Source organism: Hibiscus syriacus, unplaced genomic scaffold (assembly GCF_006381635.1).
Source record: "Hibiscus syriacus cultivar Baekdansim isolate YM2019G1 unplaced genomic scaffold, ASM638163v2 tig00002793_pilon, whole genome shotgun sequence".
Lineage (NCBI taxonomy): Eukaryota > Viridiplantae > Streptophyta > Magnoliopsida > Malvales > Malvaceae > Hibiscus > Hibiscus syriacus.
In genome coordinates this window covers 497,630-517,571 of record NW_024061944.1, presented here as the reverse complement: position 1 = coordinate 517,571, position 19,942 = coordinate 497,630, and the positions used below count along the sequence as shown (strand labels likewise).

The window sequence follows — 19,942 nt, the reverse complement described above, 5'->3', positions numbered from 1 at the left end:
TCTTTTTTAAGTTTATGCGATTTCAATAGGTTAACTTTAGAAAGTGTGGCTATTTCATATTTTCAAGGTTTTTCCTTTTCTCCTTGGAGCATAAAAAAACTTTATTGCAAAAAATATGACTAAATTATATATAAAATTAAATATTTTAAAAATTCATTAAAAATAATATTTAATGTTTCTTACCCCAAGTTTGGACTATAACTGTTGTTGAAAATTTTGATAGGTGATATATGTTATGTTTTAGTAATTTTAAAAACTTATTTAAAAATAAAAAATTATTAGTAAAATCAAAATTTTCAGAAATATTTAAAAAAATCTCAAAATTTTGAAAACTCTAATTTCAATTTTATACCCACGTCGGCCGCCATTGTTGTCAACCTAATATGCCTCTACTTACAATCATTTGCTCCCAGAACAGTCACCCTTAAATCACACCAAGACGATAAAATCAACGATAAACCTAATAAAATTTAAAATCCATTGGAATTTGTGACACACGACAACTTCGACGATGATATCAACTGATGATAAAAAATCAAAAAAGATGTCAAGGGCATCGTTGACGATCGTGGTCGTCAAATGAGAAGGTAAGTTTATAGTTAAGAATTTTAGGGACTTAAAGTTTTTTTGTAATTTTAGAAAATTAAGAATTTTTTAAATATAATAAATTCGTTAAATTTTAAATAAAAATCTTAAAATTACTAGAACATGACTTGTGTTATTTAATGGAGTTTTTTAATAGAGTTTTTTAACATCGGTTATGGTCCGAACCTCTAAAATAGTGACTTTAAAAATATTAGGTGCTTATTTTAAACAAAAAAAAAATCTTTAAACACCTAAAATTAATTTTAAATTTAACCTAATCAATTATTTTTATATTAAGCTTAAAAAAACTTTTGTTTTTTATTTGATTACCCTAACACCGTCCGTTGGACTAATTATGTCCGTCAATAGACCAAATTGTTCAGGCTATAAAGCAATCCAAATTCGGTTCTGAAAATGCTATTGAGTATGATATTCTGATACTTCATTCAAATAGTTAAATCTTTTAATTTAGATAAATGATCACGTGCAGCAGTCTTAATATATGATTATAAAAAGATGGTATCGGTTTTTTTATTATTTAAATAATAAAATCAATAAAAATTTACTAGAAACATTATTATTTCTACCGGATTTATTATTATTGGACGTTTTAGTTATTTTTCTATCAATTTTATTATTATTGAATACTTTACCAGAAATATTAAAAAACATTAATATTTTAAATAATTTTATTATTTAAATAATAACAAAACTGATAATATTTATTTTTAATGATTTATTAAAAGTATTGTACTGTAGAACTTCCTATTAATTAATAATGAGATTCTAATTCAATTTTCAAAAAGATAATGTGCATGTAAAACAATACATATTAAAATTACATTATGATGAGCTGTAAACTGTGATTCAATTAGCTTTAAAATATCACTAAAATTATTATTAGGTTTAAATATCCCATTACGCCTAAATTATATTATTTGTACCGAGTTATTATCTAAAATATTTTTCGAGACAATTTACACTTCAAGTATAAATCGTTATATAGGAGTTGTTTGATTAAACGCTGAATGATTAAATGACATGAATGATTCAAAGACTATGTATGAATTAACTCAGAATGTGACATGTTGTTTGATAATGGTTTATGTTGAATCATTCAACAAATATTTTACTGAATCATTCAACACAACCTTCATTCTGAGGTGAGAATCAAACACACTAAATAATTCTATTCAGCAGTAAACAAACAACACCTTATTTATCTCAAATAATTAACACCATTAAATAAAAATTTCACGGACTAAGCTGAAGACACGACGTTACCTTTTAGTTTTAATTTTTTTTATCTGAATAAATAAAAATAAATTTTAAAAAATAAAACCTATAATATGTCAAAAATGCCCTCTTCTACACCCCCACCCACCCTCCACCGTATTTTTTTTTTAGTTCTGGTAGTTCTGGAATCGCAAACTTTATCAAAGATGAAGAGAGGATAAACACCTAACCACTGAGGACGAGAAGAGAGCAATATAAAATGAAAATTGGCGGTAAATTTTCTTTTCCTTAATCAACATTTTTGTTTTTCCTTTCTCCATTTTGTATCCCAATCTCCCTCTACCTTCCTTTACAATCTCCATACTTCCTAAGAAATTGAGAATTGAGATGAAGATTTGATGAAAGAAAAGGGTTTTGGGTAAGGATTTCAGGGTCGGAAAAAGGGTGAATCCATGAAATAAGTTTGGAGTTTTAGGACATAAATATATCAGTGGTTAAAGAAGTAAATGGGTGTTCCGTATCCTCCTCGTTGAGCTTACATTTTAGATCTAGAATTTCGTCTATGATTTTCAAAGCTAAGGACTGGAGAGATCGACGTGAAGATCTACGGAGAGTAGGTTGGGGTGTTTGAGGGGGAAAATGAATTGAAGGAGTAAATGATTGCAGTAATTTGACATTGTTAGATGATAGTTTGGGTTTTTGTTTGGAGGATTGAAATTGTTTTCTTGGAGTATCAATTGGCATTGGTGTGTTTGCAAAGGTGAAAATGATGATGACTTTTTGGTTTAGGGTCTTGCAGAGAATGGAGTGGGAGGATGGTACTGCTTGTAGAGCTTCCATTTTACATTCCAGAGCAATGCCAGAATAAAAAAAAATTACGATGGAGGTTTTGGGTTGGGTTGGGGTGGGGAAGAAGAGTAATTTCGGTAGTGAATTTATTTTATTGTATTTATTAATTTTTAGGGTAAAGTATAGTAATGGTCATTGAATATTTTTGAAGTTTGTATTTAGGTCCCTCAATTTTTAAAACTTATAATACAGTCCCCCAACATTTATTCCATTTGTAATATGGTCCCCCAACTTAGACCACTATTAGAAAATTAGGGTAAACTATATAAACGGTCATTGAACTTTTCAGACACTTGAATTTAGGTATCTCAACTTTTAAAACTTGCAAAACAGTCTTAAATTTCATTATAAACCCCAATTTTCAAAGTAATTCAATTTCATTCTAAACCATTGATTCTACTAAATCACAAATGATCAATGTATGAGCAAATTCAGGTGAATCATAAATGATCGTATTGTAAAGCACTAAAGGGTTAGGTACTCAAATCTGATAAAAAAATAGCATGCAAGAACATAGTGGTACTTAAATCATAATGCTCTAAATGAGTGTTTCGAATTTCATATAGTCAAAAGTTGAAGAAATGAGCAGAGTTTTATGGGAAGTTGAAATACCAAATAGAGTGCTTCCATTTTGCTATTCGGGATGTTTAATCAATGCATATTGTTATTCAAAATTGATATAAAGAGTTAAACAAACCTCAAATTTATATTGAAATAAATATTGTCAAATAGTAAATTCATGTTCAAAATTTCAAAACACCTTAATTTCATTCTAAATCTTAAATTCCAAAATAATTCAATTACATTCTAAACCTTAAATTGAAGAATTTTAGAATTTGGGGTTTAAAATTTAATTGAATTATTTTGGAATTTAGGGTTTAGAATAAAATTGAATTACTTTGGAAATTGGGGTTTAGAATGAAATTGAGGATTGTTTTGCAAGTTTTAAAAGTTGAGAGACCTAAATTCAAGTGCCTAAAAAATTCAATGACCGTTTATATAATTTACCCTTATTTTCTAACGGTGGTTTAAGTTGAGGGATCATATTGCAAACGGAATAAATGTTGGGGGATTGTATTGTAAGTTTTAAAAGTTGGGGGACCTAAATGCAAGCTTCAGAAATGTTCAATGACCATTACTATACTTTACCCTAATTTTTATTTTTTAGATAAAGAAAAAAAAATAAAGGGATCATCTGGTGTGTTCTGATTGGTCCGTGATTTTTATTTAGAGGTGTTAATGATTTGGGACAAATGAAGTAATGATAAATGAGGAGACAAAACGTCCTGAAAAATATACTAAGGACAACTCGGTACAAATGATATAATTTAAGAGACAATGGACATTTAAGCCTTATTATTAATATAATATTATTGTATGTTATGTGTGTGTATATATATATGTTATGTATAAAAATTATTTATTTAATAAAAAAAAAACTTATGTGTAGAATTTAATTCAAATGTAATTTTTACGTGTATAAATAAATTAAAATGTTTATATATAATTATATAAATTTAAATATATATATGTGTGTGTCACATTTTATATTTGATTAAAGAAGAAATGAACCTCGCCAATATCATACAGATGAATATATTAGGTTGATTAATTTACTTCAAAATAAAAATCTTCACCATCAAATTATCCTACAACTTCTTATTAAGTCAACCTATTACAATAATAAAATAAATAAAATTTTTATTTTTTGTATTTTCTCATTACAATATCAATATGAACCCATTGAATAGCTTCAATTGTAAAAGTAAATATTAGTATCTTTAAAAAATTAAATTTAAATAATCGTATTTATGTACATTATCAATAAATTATTTTTTTCAAATAAATATTATTCTATAATCACTTTAAACTAATTTAAAAAGTTACAAAAAAATGTCACTCCGAATTTTATTAACAATCTAAGAAAGAAAAAGATATGAAACTTGCTTTTCTTAACGAATTTTATATGAGAGAATGATTAAATGTGTTAAGTGGTGTTTAAATTAGTAAAATATTTAAATTAAAATTAAATTTACATTATCATTATCATATTATTATTATTATTAAAATTTTAATAAAAACTATTAATGTTATTTTTAAGTTGGATGATTATTTTATAATTTTGTATAATCAAAAGATTCAACCAAAAGGTAATTTTGATCTGAGGACTAATTGCCAATTTTATCCAACACTTAATTTGAAGCAGTAGTGGTGGTGGGGTGGCAAAGAAGCCAACGGCGCAATAGCCTCCAGTTTTTTTTCCCCCAAATTATTTCGATTATGTTTTGATTGGTTAACATTTCGGCTGCTGAAGATTTAAAATACAACTAAAGAAAGAAAAAGAAGTAAAGAAAACAATACAATTACTCGACGTCTCTGCTTCTCTCGTCGACTCAAGTATCAAGCATGGGAGTTGTGGGAGTACTGGCTTTACAGGGATCTTTCAACGAACACATGGCAGGCAATATAATCTTTGATATTCCAAATGCCTTTAATTCATGAGTTTTCATGTTTGGCTGAAAACGTTATATTTTATTTATTTACCTTTTTTTTTTTTTTTGCAGCGTTAAGGAGATTAGGAGTGAAAGGAGTTGAGATAAGGAAGCCAGAGCAGCTTCAAAGTATCACTTCTCTTATCATTCCTGGTGGAGAAAGCACCACCATGGCTAAACTTGCTGAGTTTCACAATCTTGTATATTCTCTATCTTCAATTTTTTTTATATGTATCTGTTTTGCCTTTAGTTTCAGTTTAAGCGATTAACTTCTGACTCGTTTCGAGAAAATGTTTTCTTTTTTCCCATAATTCTGGTTTTAAAAGCATGGAAGACACAGAACGCCGCTTTGGCTTGTTTTGTTGTTGCTTGCCTTTTGCTAGAAGTTCAAGCAAAAACCGAATGCTGAGATTTGAGGTCATTTTGGCTGAGAATGAGCAACTAATAAGAATGAAGTAGTAATTCAAACAAAGACAAGTGCAACTTTGGTGGTTTTTGGTTATATGTATTTTGGATTTTGAGATGCTTTGGCATTATTAGATATTTTTAAGGATATATAGCTGAGGACTTTGATCATAAATGAAATAATTGCTAAAACCAACTCTGATTCAGGTTCTTATAGTGTTCAGATGACTTATTTGCAAAGAGTAGCTGATGACCAAACAACTCGATATGTTTCCTTTGTGTCGTTATCAGCCAGTTTTCGTGGCATCCTCAGTTGAAAACTTCCACCATTGTCTCTTTTGCATTTGTTTGGTTAATATTTTGCTTTCATTTCTGGTCAGTTTCCAGCGCTGCGTGAGTTTGTGCAAATGGGAAAGCCAGTTTGGGGGACTTGTGCAGGTCTTATATTTTTGGCAAACAAAGCAGTTGGTATGTTTCTGTTCTTTGCACCATGCAATTGCCCAAAATTAGATTATATAAAAGATTTTGAATTTGAAATTTTGCAACTTTTCCAGGACAAAAAGAAGGGGGGCAGGAACTGGTTGGGGGTCTGGATTGCACCGTCCATAGAAATTACTTTGGGAGTCAGGTAACTACATATAACTTCTATGATGCTTATGTAACTGTATATTTTACTGTCCAGGAATGTGTGTCGGTATTGGTGAATAAAGAACTTGCATTCTGGAAATCCAAAAAATTGCAAATGTTCCATGTATTCTAATCAGCATTAACAATACAAGTATGTTCTTTAGAGAAAGACCACACACTGCAGATGGATCCAAAACCTCAAATGATTATGGATATGATGATGCTATAATGGTGTTGTATGGATGTACAAAATGTTTATGTCAAATAGGTAGGGGATGATCCGGGAGTCTAAAACTAGAGCTTGCTTTTACTAATTTCACTTGCTGAAACCAAATTTACAGTGATGAAGATTTCAATGCCCCCATATCCTTGTTTCCCAATTTATTTAAGCTTCTTTTTGTTTGGAGGGTTTGTTTTAAGGTTCTAACATTGAACTGAATTGTTTCTTTTTTAAACAAACCAAATTTTATTTAGATCCAAAGCTTTGAGGCAGATCTTGTAGTGCCAGAACTTGCATCCAAAGAAGGTGGCCCTGAGACATTTCGTGGTGTTTTCATCCGTGCTCCTGCTGTCCTTGACGTGGGGCCAGAAGTTGAAGTGCTTGCTGATTATCCTATCCCATCAAATAAGGTGCTATACTCGAGTTCAGCCGTTGAAATTCAGGAGGTATATTGAATTCTTCATTCTATAGTCGAAAACAAAAACAATAAAAATTTATAGACATTCCTTTAACTAAAGGAGTCTAGATTTGTTGTTAATCATGCTTTCCTATAAATTTCCAAGTAAATGGTTGCCCATCTATTTCCTTTATTTCTCTTCTTGTCATCTAATTTTTGGGAATTTTAGGAGTCTGCTGTGCCTGAAGAGAAAGTGATAGTTGCCGTGAAGCAAGGAAAATTGCTAGGAACTGCTTTCCACCCCGAGTTGACTGCAGACACCAGATGGTATAAAGATGTTAACCATCAATTGAGTTCTTCAATTTTGCTTATGATATTATCTTAGGTTTTAAATGTTCCTCTTTTTGGTTGCTAAGCCAAGGTTGAAATGGTGTATTTGTGCAGGCATAGTTACTTTCTAAAGATGGCAAGCGACCTCGGAGAGGAAACCTCAAATGCTATTGTTGCAGTCGGTGAAGCGGCTTCAAGTTTCGACCCACAAACAAAATATGATCTTCCTATATTTCGATAATCAATAGCGTCAAGGATATTATTTTGTTTTCTTTTCCTTTGCTTCCTCATTTTGTTCTACTCGTCACTTATAGTACCACCATGTTTGTGGACGTTTCATCTTTTGTTTCAAAGCCAAGTTCCTATTTGACTAGTTTTTTTCACTCATTTTAGGTGACATCTGCTCAAATCACAGACCTATTTACGCATTTCTATAAATTCAAATGTTCCATATAATTTTTTTAATGCAATGCCTGAATTACTAGCGTTTGAATCTACAACTTCTAAGATGTAATAACAATGGTGCTGTGCCAATCAAATGATAGAGAAATCGGTCAGTATGTAATTTTGTAGTAACAACGATGACAAACTGAAGCAACTTTGATTTCTTTAAATGAAATTGTTTCTGTGACAAGGCATGTACTCTGCTAAAAGATACCATGCATAAATGCCATTAACGTTGCCACTACACTAACGTTTATTTTTCTAGTTCTAGGAAGAAACATATTTCCGGTATGAGACGCGCCCCCCCCACCCCCAAATGAGAAGAATCCTTTGCCGAAAAGCTTATTTGGTTTGAACACTTACTGGGGGACAATGCTTCGCTCGGTTCCAATAATGCATGCTTATTGACATTTCTTCATGCACAAGAAACTTCTACCGCTAAGCTTTTCTTTACTCCCTTGCAAGGATCACCAAACATGCTAGTTGATACACCGATACTGCAACTTGTCGATCCAAAGCAAGCCTATCATTTTAACAATTGTCATGGACGAGAATGGTTTGGCTGCAACAATAAAAACTTGCATACAGATAGTGAGCAAGATTGAACCTTGTGTACGATGGAACGTGCTTTACTGCTGCTACACCTGCCAGGGCTAAAACTGCCGCAAGTGCCAAGGGGAGTTCCATAGCTTGCAAATTTGATAGAAGAAATAACCTGATTCAGAGATGGGCAACTGAGAGATAGAGTAGAGTTTGAAGCCTTTCTTGTTTCTGAATCCAAACTCCACATATCTACAGGTAATGGGTGTGATTCAGATACATGTGAGCACAAACTTCCAGTCTGTCTTGTTGCAAAAGCAAGCTGTGTCGGATCCCCACCAATTTCCTCAAACAATACAAGAATGTTACCACTCGGTTGTAACCATGAACGGGGTACATGGTACCTGCAAGTGAGATGGATATACGGAAATAAGAATTTTAAAGTAGTAGCTATTCTCAAGCTTTCCTAGCGTACACTCTTTGGTACTCACAATTTCTGAGATGGCTTCCCACAATTATTGCGGCATTTGTCTGCACCGTAAGGTCCTCTATAATTACAAGAGTCAGTACAACCACCACTTGGAGCGATATAGGTCGGCCAATATCGTCCAATGCTCTGACCGTTCACCCATGCTTCACCCTTTCCCATCCCAGTGAAGTCTAATGCAATTGGAACATTCCCAGTTGGGGCATCAAAATTTGTCTGCATACAAGAGTTTGAGCACTAATAGCTTAGAATCGATTCAACTGAGCAATCCGTCATGATATTTTTATGAATAATAAAAGACCATAGACTAACTTGTATCATGGAAGTTCATGCTGGATCAAAATAGATAAGTGGAAAAAAATCTGGATGTGCGTGTGTATTCAGGACTAAAAAGAAAAATGAAGTATATAACAGTAACTAATGCAAAAAGGATAGACTTAATACCTTATCAAATGTTTCATATTTAATTTAAAGTTAAGAATTACCTTGTACCATATTAGGGGTTGATTCTTAAGCAAACCGGATTGTGAGATCCATTCCGATGAACTTCCACTTGGTAGACCTGAATCTTCTCCTTTAAGTCCGACCTATATTCATGATTACATTAACAAGGAAAATTAGTGTAGAGTTTCTTTTAGGAATTAACTTTGTTCAGGGTTTTGGTTCATCTTCAGCAAGAGTGCGGCATGTTATATTAAGTGCCATCTCACCACAAATAAAAAGTATAAATTGCATTCACAGTTACACCGGAGATCATTCAAATCCATTTCTTAGATCATGTTTTCTAAGTTTGTTGGTTATTAAGTAATGCAGTGTTTTTCTGAGAATGATCAGCATTGGCAGAGCATATTGAAAGAAAAGAGGCACTGACCTGATATGTCCACTGCTGTGAGGAGAGATCAATGCTGCTACCATTGTTTAAACCATTTAATTTCACCGGACCAGTGACCCCTGCCCCCGATAAGTCAAAAAAGGCCCCATAGTTCTGAAATTTATATCTCCAATTAGACAATACACTTATCGAATTATTTTTATTGGAACTGGTTTGTCCAACAGAAAACATATTCAACTTAGAGAGGAAGTAGTAGTAATTTCATCACTACAATTTGGAGATAAATATTTCCATTTTTCAGTTAATGATTATGCAAAACTTGAGGAGGAATTAAACCTGTAGTCCCACGGTCAAACTCAGCAGATCGATTGTGTTCTTCCCGGGTACAACTGTGATGGGGATATCCACTTTAACCTTAGCATTACCGCTATTACCAGTTCCGCTTCCTGTGGAAAGTTTCAAAAGAAGCACACAAACAATCAATATTTAACGGTCCATGGTTATATCACCTTTACTCAAAATGCCATTCCTTTCATAGTTATATCAGAGCAGAACTCTAGGACAAATCAAAAGGGGATATAAATTGTGATGAAAATGACCATAATATATATATGTGGGAATCTAAGATATTATGCTTTGAAAAAACATATTGTTTCCATCTACCTGCAAGTTTCCCATTTATAAAAGCGTGAAGAGAATGCCCAAGTGATTCAACATGGAGAACAGTTTGAGATCCATCTTGAAGGAAAGGCTCGTCTCCCTTGATATCCATGCTGCCAAAAGCAATTAGCAATTCTTTTTAAATATATTGTGAATAGTTTCCTCAATATATATATTATGGATGGTATAAACTTGAATGGTAGCACTTATTCCCTTAGGCAACAACTTCTGAAATAAAACACCAGGATACCTTAACGAATACCACAAGTAGTCACTTTTATCAGCAGTAGTGTTGATTTGCTCTAACAATCCAAGTTTACTAAATGCACTGGCCTTTGAGATGCCCACAGGTTCATTTACCCAACTCCACCCTGTCCCGATTGAGTCAGTTGAGTTGGCATTGATATTCAGAGATTCATGCATGAAGCTAGGAATCACAGTCTGAGAGTTAATCTGTCATGTGAAGAATAAAACTATACGAGTTACTTGAAAGAACAAACTTACAAGAAGTACAAATTGACATAATTAATTAAATATAAATGCAGGCAATCCATAGCAGATGAAGCAGGCACAGTCTAGAGAAACGATCCGATTAGTGTTCTGAAGTGAAAATAATCATAAACTCAGCACACTTAACAACCGATAAGGCAGGTTCATTGCACTTACCTTGTTTGCACTACTGCGAGGGAGGTTTTCAGACAGCCTCTTTTGCAGAGTTAGGTTCTATGAACCCAAAAATAATGACAATTTGAATTTCCAACTATGATCCTTATGTAAGAGAAGATAGAAAAGACAAGCTTTACGTAATTAAGTTATACATTCAATTGTTTCAAAGAAACTTTTCAACAAGAATCTTGACTAGTTATGGCATGAAAATCTAAAACAACAAGCAAACTGGTTAAGCTGCTAATGAAGCTAACCAAAACTTGAAGTGGGAAGCGAATGTTGTAATGAAGCATACCTTGGCAGTATTCAGAACCACATTCTTGCAGTCGGGTAAAATGCTGACAGACCATGCAGGCAAAAGGTATGAACTGCCATTGAATTTAACAGTTGCATCAGATTTGATGTCCACATTGGCAAGAAAAGCAGAACATACTGATCCTGTTTTATATACAGCAGCCTGGGAAGAAGGAAATACATCGATGAACTGATTAATTTGAACAAGATCAGGCAGAAGGAACTGTTTGACCATTATGAATTGATTTTCAGCCATATCTTTCAATAATGGGTCAATGACCTGAGCACATTTTGTTCTCGTTAAAATTCTTAAGAAGAGTTTATGATCGGAAAAGAAGTGATTTATCTTTTGTCATTTATGTGTACAAAATATTATGATCCTTAAGATTTCAGTGAGACCCTTGCTCGCGAATCAGACAAAGAAGGAACGAAGAGGCAGCCCTAGTTGAGTTCTTATTCATAACCAACATAGAAGCCAAGAAATAGGGCTCTCTTTTAAAATGAGAAAAGAAGAGACAATAAACATGGAAAATACCTCCAAGTTTGGACCCAAGGAGGAAATGGTAGGATCAGTGGCTATCAGTGCTTCTTCACAAAGCTTTATAGCCTTATGAACATCTCTTAGGTGGCCCCACTTAGGTTGTCTAACAAGTCCTGAGAAAAAAAAACAGTGAATTGGAAGACAGGTGAAACTTAGAAGATGCCATATACGAAATTATAAACCGAATAATCATGGTTTTGCATATCTCATTCTATCGTAATAACCACCAATACGAGTCAAGTTGCATACAGATGATAACCTCAAGTATGATACAGGCACTTATAGGGTCAAGTAGATACTTAGAAGTGATAACAATTTTTAATAGATTGGCTGAAGACATACCGTACTCATCAATCGGAGCATCATAATCATAACTCGTAGCAATGAAGGGTCCACCTGTAGTCCTGCCAAAGTTTGTTCCACCATGGTACTGTTTTAAGAAAATCAGAACAGATTTGACACGTAAGTTCGGTTCGAAATGCGACTGTGTACTTGATTCTAGGATTGAATTTTATTACTATAAAAACCAATGCACAAACGCATTTGAAACTCCAATTATCATTACCATATAATAGTTTTGGAAAGTTCCACCTCTTTGATAAAATCGTGCAACCGCAAATGCTAGGTCTTGTACAGGTCTGTAGGGAACGGCACCACCAAATGAAAGGAACCTAGCATTTGTCATATATTGGGAAGTAATGAGAAAGAAACACTTTGATAAAAAGTTGAATAAGAGAAGCAAGCAATCAGCATTATGATGGTGACATTTAATCCATATAACCAAAAAAGCAACTAAGTAGAAGTCAGATTGTTAATTATAATGGCGAGTTGGACACCTTACCATCCAGACCAATTCTCGGTCCACATTTTCGGTTTCTTATTAGAATTTGGGGTGAATTGATCACAGTAAAATCCATTGCAGGTGTTAATCTGTCAACGCCAAGATAAAAGAAGAAATTATATATCAAAAACCAAACCAATACCCAGATTTTCAAAACAAACAAGAAAGAAACCGATTAACCGAAACCTCTTTCAACTAAAACATGCAAATTCCAAGCGAAACAATGAACTATGATCGAAACTAAAAAGCTTAAATCTGGAAAACCCAAACTCACAATGGGATCAGGAGCATCAGATTGCTGGCACATGACCCATGGAACTCCAGTATCCAATGAAACAGCCATATCAGCTGCCCATTTAATATATGGTTTTGCAGCTGCCCCATATGCTGAATCAATGTTTCCATACTCATTTTCAATCTGTATTGAAGAAAAAACCAAAAAACCATTAGGGGGAAAATTATAGCACCGAAAACAGTATGAATTGTTTATAAGAAAGTGGGGGAAGAAAAAGCAGACTTAAAGTAGACCTGTGACAAAATAATGGGTCCTCCTTGTGATGCATACAATTTCTCTTGCTTCATCATGTCCACAATCTTAGCCGTGAACCTCTGCATTTCTGCCTACAAAAACAACATTTTTACGGTTGTTCTTAATCATTTCAGCCAACAGTCCTTCCAACAATTTCAGTAAACTTAATGAAACAGAAGAGATTAATGTATAAAGAACAGGTTAATTAATAAAGTAATAATATTTTTATGGTTAAATATATTACCTTGAATGGTTCGTTATCAGTTCGGAACTTGATTCCGGGTATAAAATGTAACCAAAGAGGAAATCCACTGCAAATATTTTATCAACAAATAAAAGAAAATTAAAACATACCCAAAAAAGAAAAAAAAAAAAAAATAAATAAAACTTTACCCATAATTCCATTCAGCACAAACATATGGTCCGATGCGAAGATGAACATAAAGACCAGCTGCTGCAACTAACTTTACAAATTTAACGAAATCGTTTCTTCCTTCGAAATTATACTGTAAATATCAATAACCAAAGCTCAGAAAAACAATCAATGGGATTCATTTTTAGTCCATAACTTCATAATAGTTTTATCACAGCAACTGAAGAGAAAAGTAGAAGAAGGCAGAACCTGATTTCTAACTGGTTCGTGTAGATTCCAGAAAACATAAGTTTCGATCATATCTAATCCTCCATCTTTGGATTTTTTAATAAGGTCTGGCCACATCTGATAACATGAAACCATGATTATACAGACATTTTTTCCTCTTCCAAAAACAGGTAAAAGGAAAATGATGGGAGAATGAAAGGAAATTGAAGCTTACATCAGGGGTGCTGCGAGGGTAGTGAATGGAGCCGGATACCAAAACGCGGCGTTTCCCGTCGATGACAATCGCTCGGCTATCGTACGTGATGGTGGATGCAAACGACGTCGTTGCAGTAACCAAACAAAAAGCAAACAACGCTAGAATCTCTGTTCTTCCCCTCATTGTGAAAAAGTACAACAACACAATCACACACGTAAAGTTCCCTCTTTTTTTTTTTCTTTTTTTAATAAGAAGAAGTAGAAAGCTTAGCTTCTTGCTTGTAAGAAATATTTTGCTTTTGTCTTTGTGTTGATGCTCTTTTCCTACTTTTTTTCTCCCTTTGTGCTGATAATGTTTGTTGCATGGACGCTTTGTGTGATAAAATCAACACTTTAAGCTACCGGAGAATAGCACTGCACGCCACCGCTCATTTCATCATCTTCTTGCTGTTGTTTAGCTACAGCATTTTGATAATATATTTTTTTTCCTTCTTTTTTGTGCTTCTGTGTATCTTGAGTGATAATAATGGCGCTTTTTATAAGTTTTTTTTAGCTGCAGTTGGAGAGCAGTAATAGTAGTAACAGTAGCCAGCAAGCAAATCAGCTACACGCAGGAAGGAAGGGTGAAGCATTGGAGAAAGATTTTAATCAAGTGCTGCTACATCATACTGCAAAAATAATGCACCTGCATTTCTATTTACGCCACGTGTTGGTACCTTTTACCTACAACACAATCAAATAGTCTAATATATATTGTAAAACGTTACTTAAAATATTAGTTTTTCTGTTAAAAATGTTAATTTTATTATTTAATTTTTAGTATAAAAATTAGTAAAAAAATAATATTTTAAATAACGTCCAATAATAATATTTTTGATAAAAAATAATATTTTAATTAACATTTTATCGAAAATATTTTATACAACACAAATGTATATTAATTCTGCCCTACCTTAACATACCCGTGACCTACGTAATCAAAGATTCTTTTTCTTTCGATCCGTGCTCATGTTTTCTGCAATCCAAAACTGCACCGTTTGATTGTGTGGAAATATAAATCAGGTTTTAAATTAATAGTTAATTAGTTACCATTTGAAGTAATACACCACCTATCAGCAAAGATGGACCAAATAGGAGAATAATCTTTCCAATAAATATACTTATCTAACACTCAGTGACGGAGTTATGTAGGCTCCGGAGGCACTGTCCCCCCAAAATTCTTTTACCATTAAAAAAAATAAAGTTAATTATTAATTTAGACTTTTAAATTTTGATTTATTTAATTTTATCTCTATTTTCTATTGTTAATTATATTTTACTCCCATAATTAGATCCTGACTTCATCAGCTAACACTTGTAAAAGAAGCTAGGTGAGGGGTCCCTGATATTAAATTGGTAAGGAAATGGGTAGGTGAGCTGTGAGCATTTAACTTGTAATGGGTAAAGTACCACGTAGGCCTGTAAACGAACCGAACGCACACGAACGAAGGTATGATCATGTTCGTTCATTTAATAAATAAACGAACATAAACGAACACGAACATAAACGAACAAAATATTTTTTGTTCATGTTCGTTTATTAAGGAATATAACTTGTTCATGTTCGTTTATTTAATAAATAAACGAACATAAACGAACACGAACATAAACGAACACGAACATAAATGAACACGAACATAAGCGTTGGAGGCCCTACCTTCCATTGTTCTTTCATGAAAAATAGTCGACAATGCAAATCAACCAAATCTACAGTGATAAATAGCGTAAGAGCTTATTAGCAGTGATGAAATGTTTGAAGATATCAAATATTTCGATCGATCTTTTAAAGATATTAAATGATTCACACGACTTTAATTTAATGCTATAACATTTATCTTAGTGTTCCATGATTACATATGAACAATCATTTTCCGCTATTACACTCTTTTTCAGAAATTGCATAGAAACCTTTGTTTTGTTTTCTGGTAAATTCTATATATTTTTCTTTTTACTGATGCTCATATACTTCCGATTTTTACCTTTATCTTTCCATCTATTTATAGAAAGAAGTATTATGTTTTCTTGAGTTTTAGATGTGAAGATACCCACAATAACTCTACATATCAACTATTAAGTCAAATAAAACAGAGAAAGAGATGAAAACAGACCTGTAAAACTTCATATTGCACTATAATATAACTTGTTTTGAATCTTTCAGAGATCGTCTCCACTCTCCAGTGAACAATAAGGTTTGAGAAAAAAAGGGAGAAAATGAATATAAGTGCGAGGTGCCTCACAGGTTAACATATTGGATTTAATCTCCAAATAAAATTTGGTTAATTATGGAGTTGGTCATCAGAATATCAGATTAATATTTTTAAGATACTTACAAATTGGTCACCAAAATTGATTTAAGAAGATTGTGTTAAACATAAATGAATGAACATAAACGAACATAATCGAACGAACATAAACGAACATAACCAAACGAACATAACCGAACGTTCATGAACGTAAATGAACGAACGAGACCTATGTTCATGTTTGTTCATTTAATTAAACGAACAAAAAATCTTGTTCATGTTCGTTCATTTAATAAATAAACGCACATAAACGAACTTCCCGCCGCACGGTTCATGAACGATTCGTTGAACGTTCAGTTCATTTACAGACCTAGTACCACGCGGTTCATATTCATGTACACTGCTACATATTATTGATTTCCATGTGTTCATTGGGTGGATAGGATTTAGATCAAATCATTTCGGGGGTAAAGAAGTTGAATTGCTTTAAATATAAAATAAATAAATTTTAATTAATGTTAAATCGATGTATAATATTTGTGTGAATTTAGACGTCTAAGGAATTTCGAGCAATGGATCGAAATAATAAAAAAACTCTAAAGTCAAATTATATTTATTGTCATCCAAAAAGTCCACCTTGAAAAGATTTAATTCATTAAGTAAATAAAAATTTAATCTGATTAAGATTTAAAAATAAAGGATAAACTTCAACACTTATTAGAAGTTTATCTTGTGAATAGGATTTTTAATCCTGTCGACGGTGGACATAAGTAAAATTTCAAAATCATAATTGAAGAAAATTCAAATTTTATGGTGGATACAATAATTTTTCAGAGTAAACACTATTAATAAAATAAATAATTAATCAAATAAAATTTAAATTTTGTACCTACACTCAGCCCTTATTACATCCGCCACTGAGCCAACGAAATGACAAATGTAGACCGGAAAGGGAAAACTTGCGCGATCAAAATTTAACGTATTCAATCGTGTATATTTTCCCATATTTATACTATATATTAGTGTAACAAACGTAAATATATTACCAAATATATATATACTATTACTTTAAACGATCAAATTTACGTTCAAGCAATATCGATTTCAGTGTATTTTTTAAACGACAGAGGTCACGGTCGTACGTAAACCTTGGGGCAAGCAAATAACGTTTTGCTTTCACTGCTTTTATAAGTACTTATTAATTGGCCCCTAGTAACAATTTGTGTCGTATTGTTCCATAAGCATGGCGTGATTCCGAGGGGAATCATAAGGTTAATGTGAGTTAGCCAAAAACTCCAAATTAGGTTCATCATCGTCTTTTGTGGGAACTGCACGTGAATTGTGGTTGCAATCAGCTCAATTCTATAAAACATAAAGATAATATAATATAAAACGACTCATTTTTTGTAATGGAATATCGACTTCTTTATTTGCTAATAATTTGGTACTACATTATAACATCAGATTAATCATTCATTTGGTACATTGTTTGGTCGTATACGATAAACAACAAAATATTTATTTGTTCATTTTTGTTGATACGTATATGACAATTTCATTAGGTCTAACAAATGTTTAGGCTTCCATTTTTTATTAAAAAAATCATTTTAACTAAATATTCGGAAGGATTAAATTATTTAACTTTAAAAAATCTCCAAACTAAAGGGAGTTAAATAGACTAAAATTTAAACTCACACGTGCTTAAAAAATCATTAAACCTTAAAAGTTGTGGGACCCCTCCCAAAACCTTCTTAGTTATGTCATTGATTTTAGTCCTTAAAATATTTTTTTTCCATCTTTTGGTCCTCTATTTCCTTTAATAAAATTATTAGTGAAAAAGGGGGGTGACTGCTAAATTAACAGCAACTATTTAATATGAACAGATAAATTTTCCATCTTTTGGTCCATATTTGAATTATTAAAGATGTGAGATACTAAGTTCAATTTTCATTACCATCTATTGAGAAAAAAAATTCTTTTGTGAATTAATTGAAGAGCTAAATAGGACTAAAATGATTAATGATTAATGAATTAATTGGAGTAAGCAGCTTTGCGCCTACTCCACATCCACGTTGATATTTGAACAATTAAAAGAAATATTTGTTTTGAAGAATTGAAAGAGGTACTTGAATAATTAATGATTTTCTGATTTATTTTTCAATGGTCTAAACTTTAATGAACCTTAGGAAAAAGAGTGAAGAGAATTAGAGTTTTGATAAGTTGTGTATAATTATATCATATATTTTCAAAACCATAAGATAGCTTAGATTTTATTCTCTTAATTGCAAACTTGAATTGGATGAATATATATTTTCATTGCAAAAAAGACCATCAAAATTAGTGACGGTTCTCGGATACTGTTAGGGTGTTGCAGCAGTGCTCCATGCTATCCGAATTGGTCTTACAATTGGTTGGGAGAACGATTTTCGGGATGTTATTTGTGAAGTGGATGCTCGTGTGACTCTTCATTTGATTACAGCTGGTCATGTTTTTACGCATCCCTTGGGCTCTATTATAACAGATGTTCGTAGTCTGTGTCAGGGTTTCAAATTGCGGTCGCGTTTTCGGTTATTTCGAATTTACCGTGATTGCGGCCGTCGCGGATAACTCGAACGACGACGAAACCATTATATCGCAGCTGAAATCACAGTCGCAGCCCTTTTTTTGAAACCCTGGTCTGTGTGATCGGGAGTGAAATGTCGAATTCCAGTACCAATTTCTCGAAGGGAATTTTGTGCTGATATTCTATCAAGAATGGGTTGTAAGATTGAGGAAAATCTTGTTATTTTTACCCAACCGCTGGACAAGGTGAAGTTCATGCTCGAAGCTGATTGCACGGATGTTCAATTTCCCAGGGGTTTCATTTTACACTATTTCTGTCTTTCTTTATTTTCCTCTTTGTAAAAAGGGGGAAAAAAGTAATGACGGTTCACATTGACGCGATGCGAAAGGGCCCAATAGACCGACGTACGAGCCACCGGCCTTTACAAACTTGTATCTAAAGCTAATACGAAGACAAACCCAAATCAAAGAAAAACAATCATCAACGTCCACTCCATTTCTCCTCTGTTTTTTCCAAGCAAAATATAGCTGTTGCCCATGTTACTTCTGGTGTTATGTATGTATATAGACGATGAACTAGAGTTTAAATCGCACATCCAATTGCTACTCTTGAGTTGAAGATAATTGATGAACACTCCTCCGCTCCTCATTGCATCAAAGTTGACAAATTAAGGTCGGCAAGGCACCTGGAAATGGAAACGGTGCTTTTGGGGTACTTGCTGACCCATTCTGGAATAGCTAAATTTGAAAGAAAACTTCAATTGATCGAAAGATACAGTACAGCCATATCTAAAACCTTTTCATTTACAAGAAAGACGATTAACAAAATGAAAAACAAAGAGGCCAAAATTAGGATGTTTAGAGTGAGTGTGATAAAGGGAGGAGCTTGCTTCCGTTAATAAGAGAAAGATCCATGCAAAGGACGGAGGCGACGCTTGGTCCGTTGACGAGCATCCTCGGGATGAGGCTGACAAACGAAGTGAGCAATCGTGACCGTAGCAAATAATACCTGAAAAATAATGAAGTTGATAAGGAAGAGGAGGAGACGGGGGCGGTTGAACCAAAAAAGGTCGTCGCCGGGCTCAACGACGGGCACTCCTCTCACCACTTCTCCTCTATCTTGAATTCTTAGAGCCATTTTGGTTATTATCACCTGTAGCTTTGTCCCCACTAACAGAATGACCTGCATGGTTATCACCAAATCGCAACCGTTGGATCTCACTCACTCTATCATTTATAAGTACACCTCTAATTTAATGGGTAAAATCCAGTATGTTCTTACTATCAAGGCAGCCACAGACAAGAGTGCCATCCTGCGCCATAACAT

General features: G+C 33.1%; 2 protein-coding genes across 4 annotated transcripts; one reads left to right on the top strand and one right to left on the bottom strand.

Moving 5' to 3' along the window:
- Positions 1–4,953: 4,953 nt before the first annotated feature.
- On the top strand, positions 4,954–7,464 carry LOC120150089 (probable pyridoxal 5'-phosphate synthase subunit PDX2). The gene is made up of 7 exons (XM_039162803.1): positions 4,954–5,131; positions 5,235–5,362; positions 5,948–6,035; positions 6,122–6,195; positions 6,669–6,860; positions 7,041–7,138; positions 7,256–7,464. Exons 1-7 carry the CDS (start codon positions 5,077–5,079, stop codon positions 7,380–7,382), a joined length of 762 nt encoding a protein of 253 aa, XP_039018734.1. The 5' UTR covers positions 4,954–5,076; the 3' UTR covers positions 7,383–7,464.
- Positions 7,465–7,723: 259 nt separating this feature from the next.
- On the bottom strand, positions 7,724–14,287 carry LOC120150069 (beta-galactosidase 8-like). 3 transcript variants are annotated; one of them, XM_039162780.1, is made up of 19 exons: positions 13,791–14,287; positions 13,598–13,693; positions 13,369–13,481; positions 13,220–13,286; positions 12,975–13,067; positions 12,721–12,864; positions 12,447–12,535; positions 12,171–12,276; positions 11,948–12,035; positions 11,600–11,718; positions 11,066–11,227; positions 10,355–10,557; positions 10,108–10,217; positions 9,781–9,890; positions 9,484–9,597; positions 9,098–9,199; positions 8,617–8,828; positions 8,193–8,529; positions 7,724–8,108 (listed from the first exon to the last, which is right to left on the bottom strand). In XM_039162780.1, exons 1-19 carry the CDS (start codon positions 13,953–13,955, stop codon positions 8,001–8,003), a joined length of 2,538 nt encoding a protein of 845 aa, XP_039018711.1. In that variant the 5' UTR covers positions 13,956–14,287; the 3' UTR covers positions 7,724–8,000. The 3 variants fall into 3 exon arrangements, with proteins under 3 accessions (XP_039018711.1, XP_039018715.1, XP_039018723.1); XM_039162784.1 differs by having other exon boundaries at positions 8,007–8,088; positions 13,791–14,286; XM_039162792.1 differs by having other exon boundaries at positions 8,007–8,082; positions 13,791–14,286.
- Positions 14,288–19,942: the final 5,655 nt, after the last annotated feature.

Excerpts from the sequence above, each read along its gene's own strand:
- LOC120150089 (XM_039162803.1), top strand. The coding sequence starts at position 5,077 with ATGGGAGTTGTGGGAGTACTGGCTTTACAGGGATCTTTCAACGAACAC. Across the intron at positions 5,132-5,234 it reads TTTCAACGAACACATGGCAG|CGTTAAGGAGATTAGGAGTG; the intron begins GCAATATAATCT and ends TTTTTTTTGCAG. Across the intron at positions 6,036-6,121 it reads TTTGGCAAACAAAGCAGTTG|GACAAAAAGAAGGGGGGCAG; the intron begins GTATGTTTCTGT and ends CAACTTTTCCAG.
- LOC120150069 (XM_039162780.1), bottom strand. The coding sequence starts at position 13,955 with ATGAGGGGAAGAACAGAGATTCTAGCGTTGTTTGCTTTTTGTTTGGTT. Across the intron at positions 10,218-10,354 it reads TACTTGTGGTATTCGTTAAG|CATGGATATCAAGGGAGACG; the intron begins GTATCCTGGTGT and ends TGCTTTTGGCAG. Across the intron at positions 8,829-9,097 it reads AACCCCTAATATGGTACAAG|ACAAATTTTGATGCCCCAAC; the intron begins GTAATTCTTAAC and ends TCTTGTATGCAG.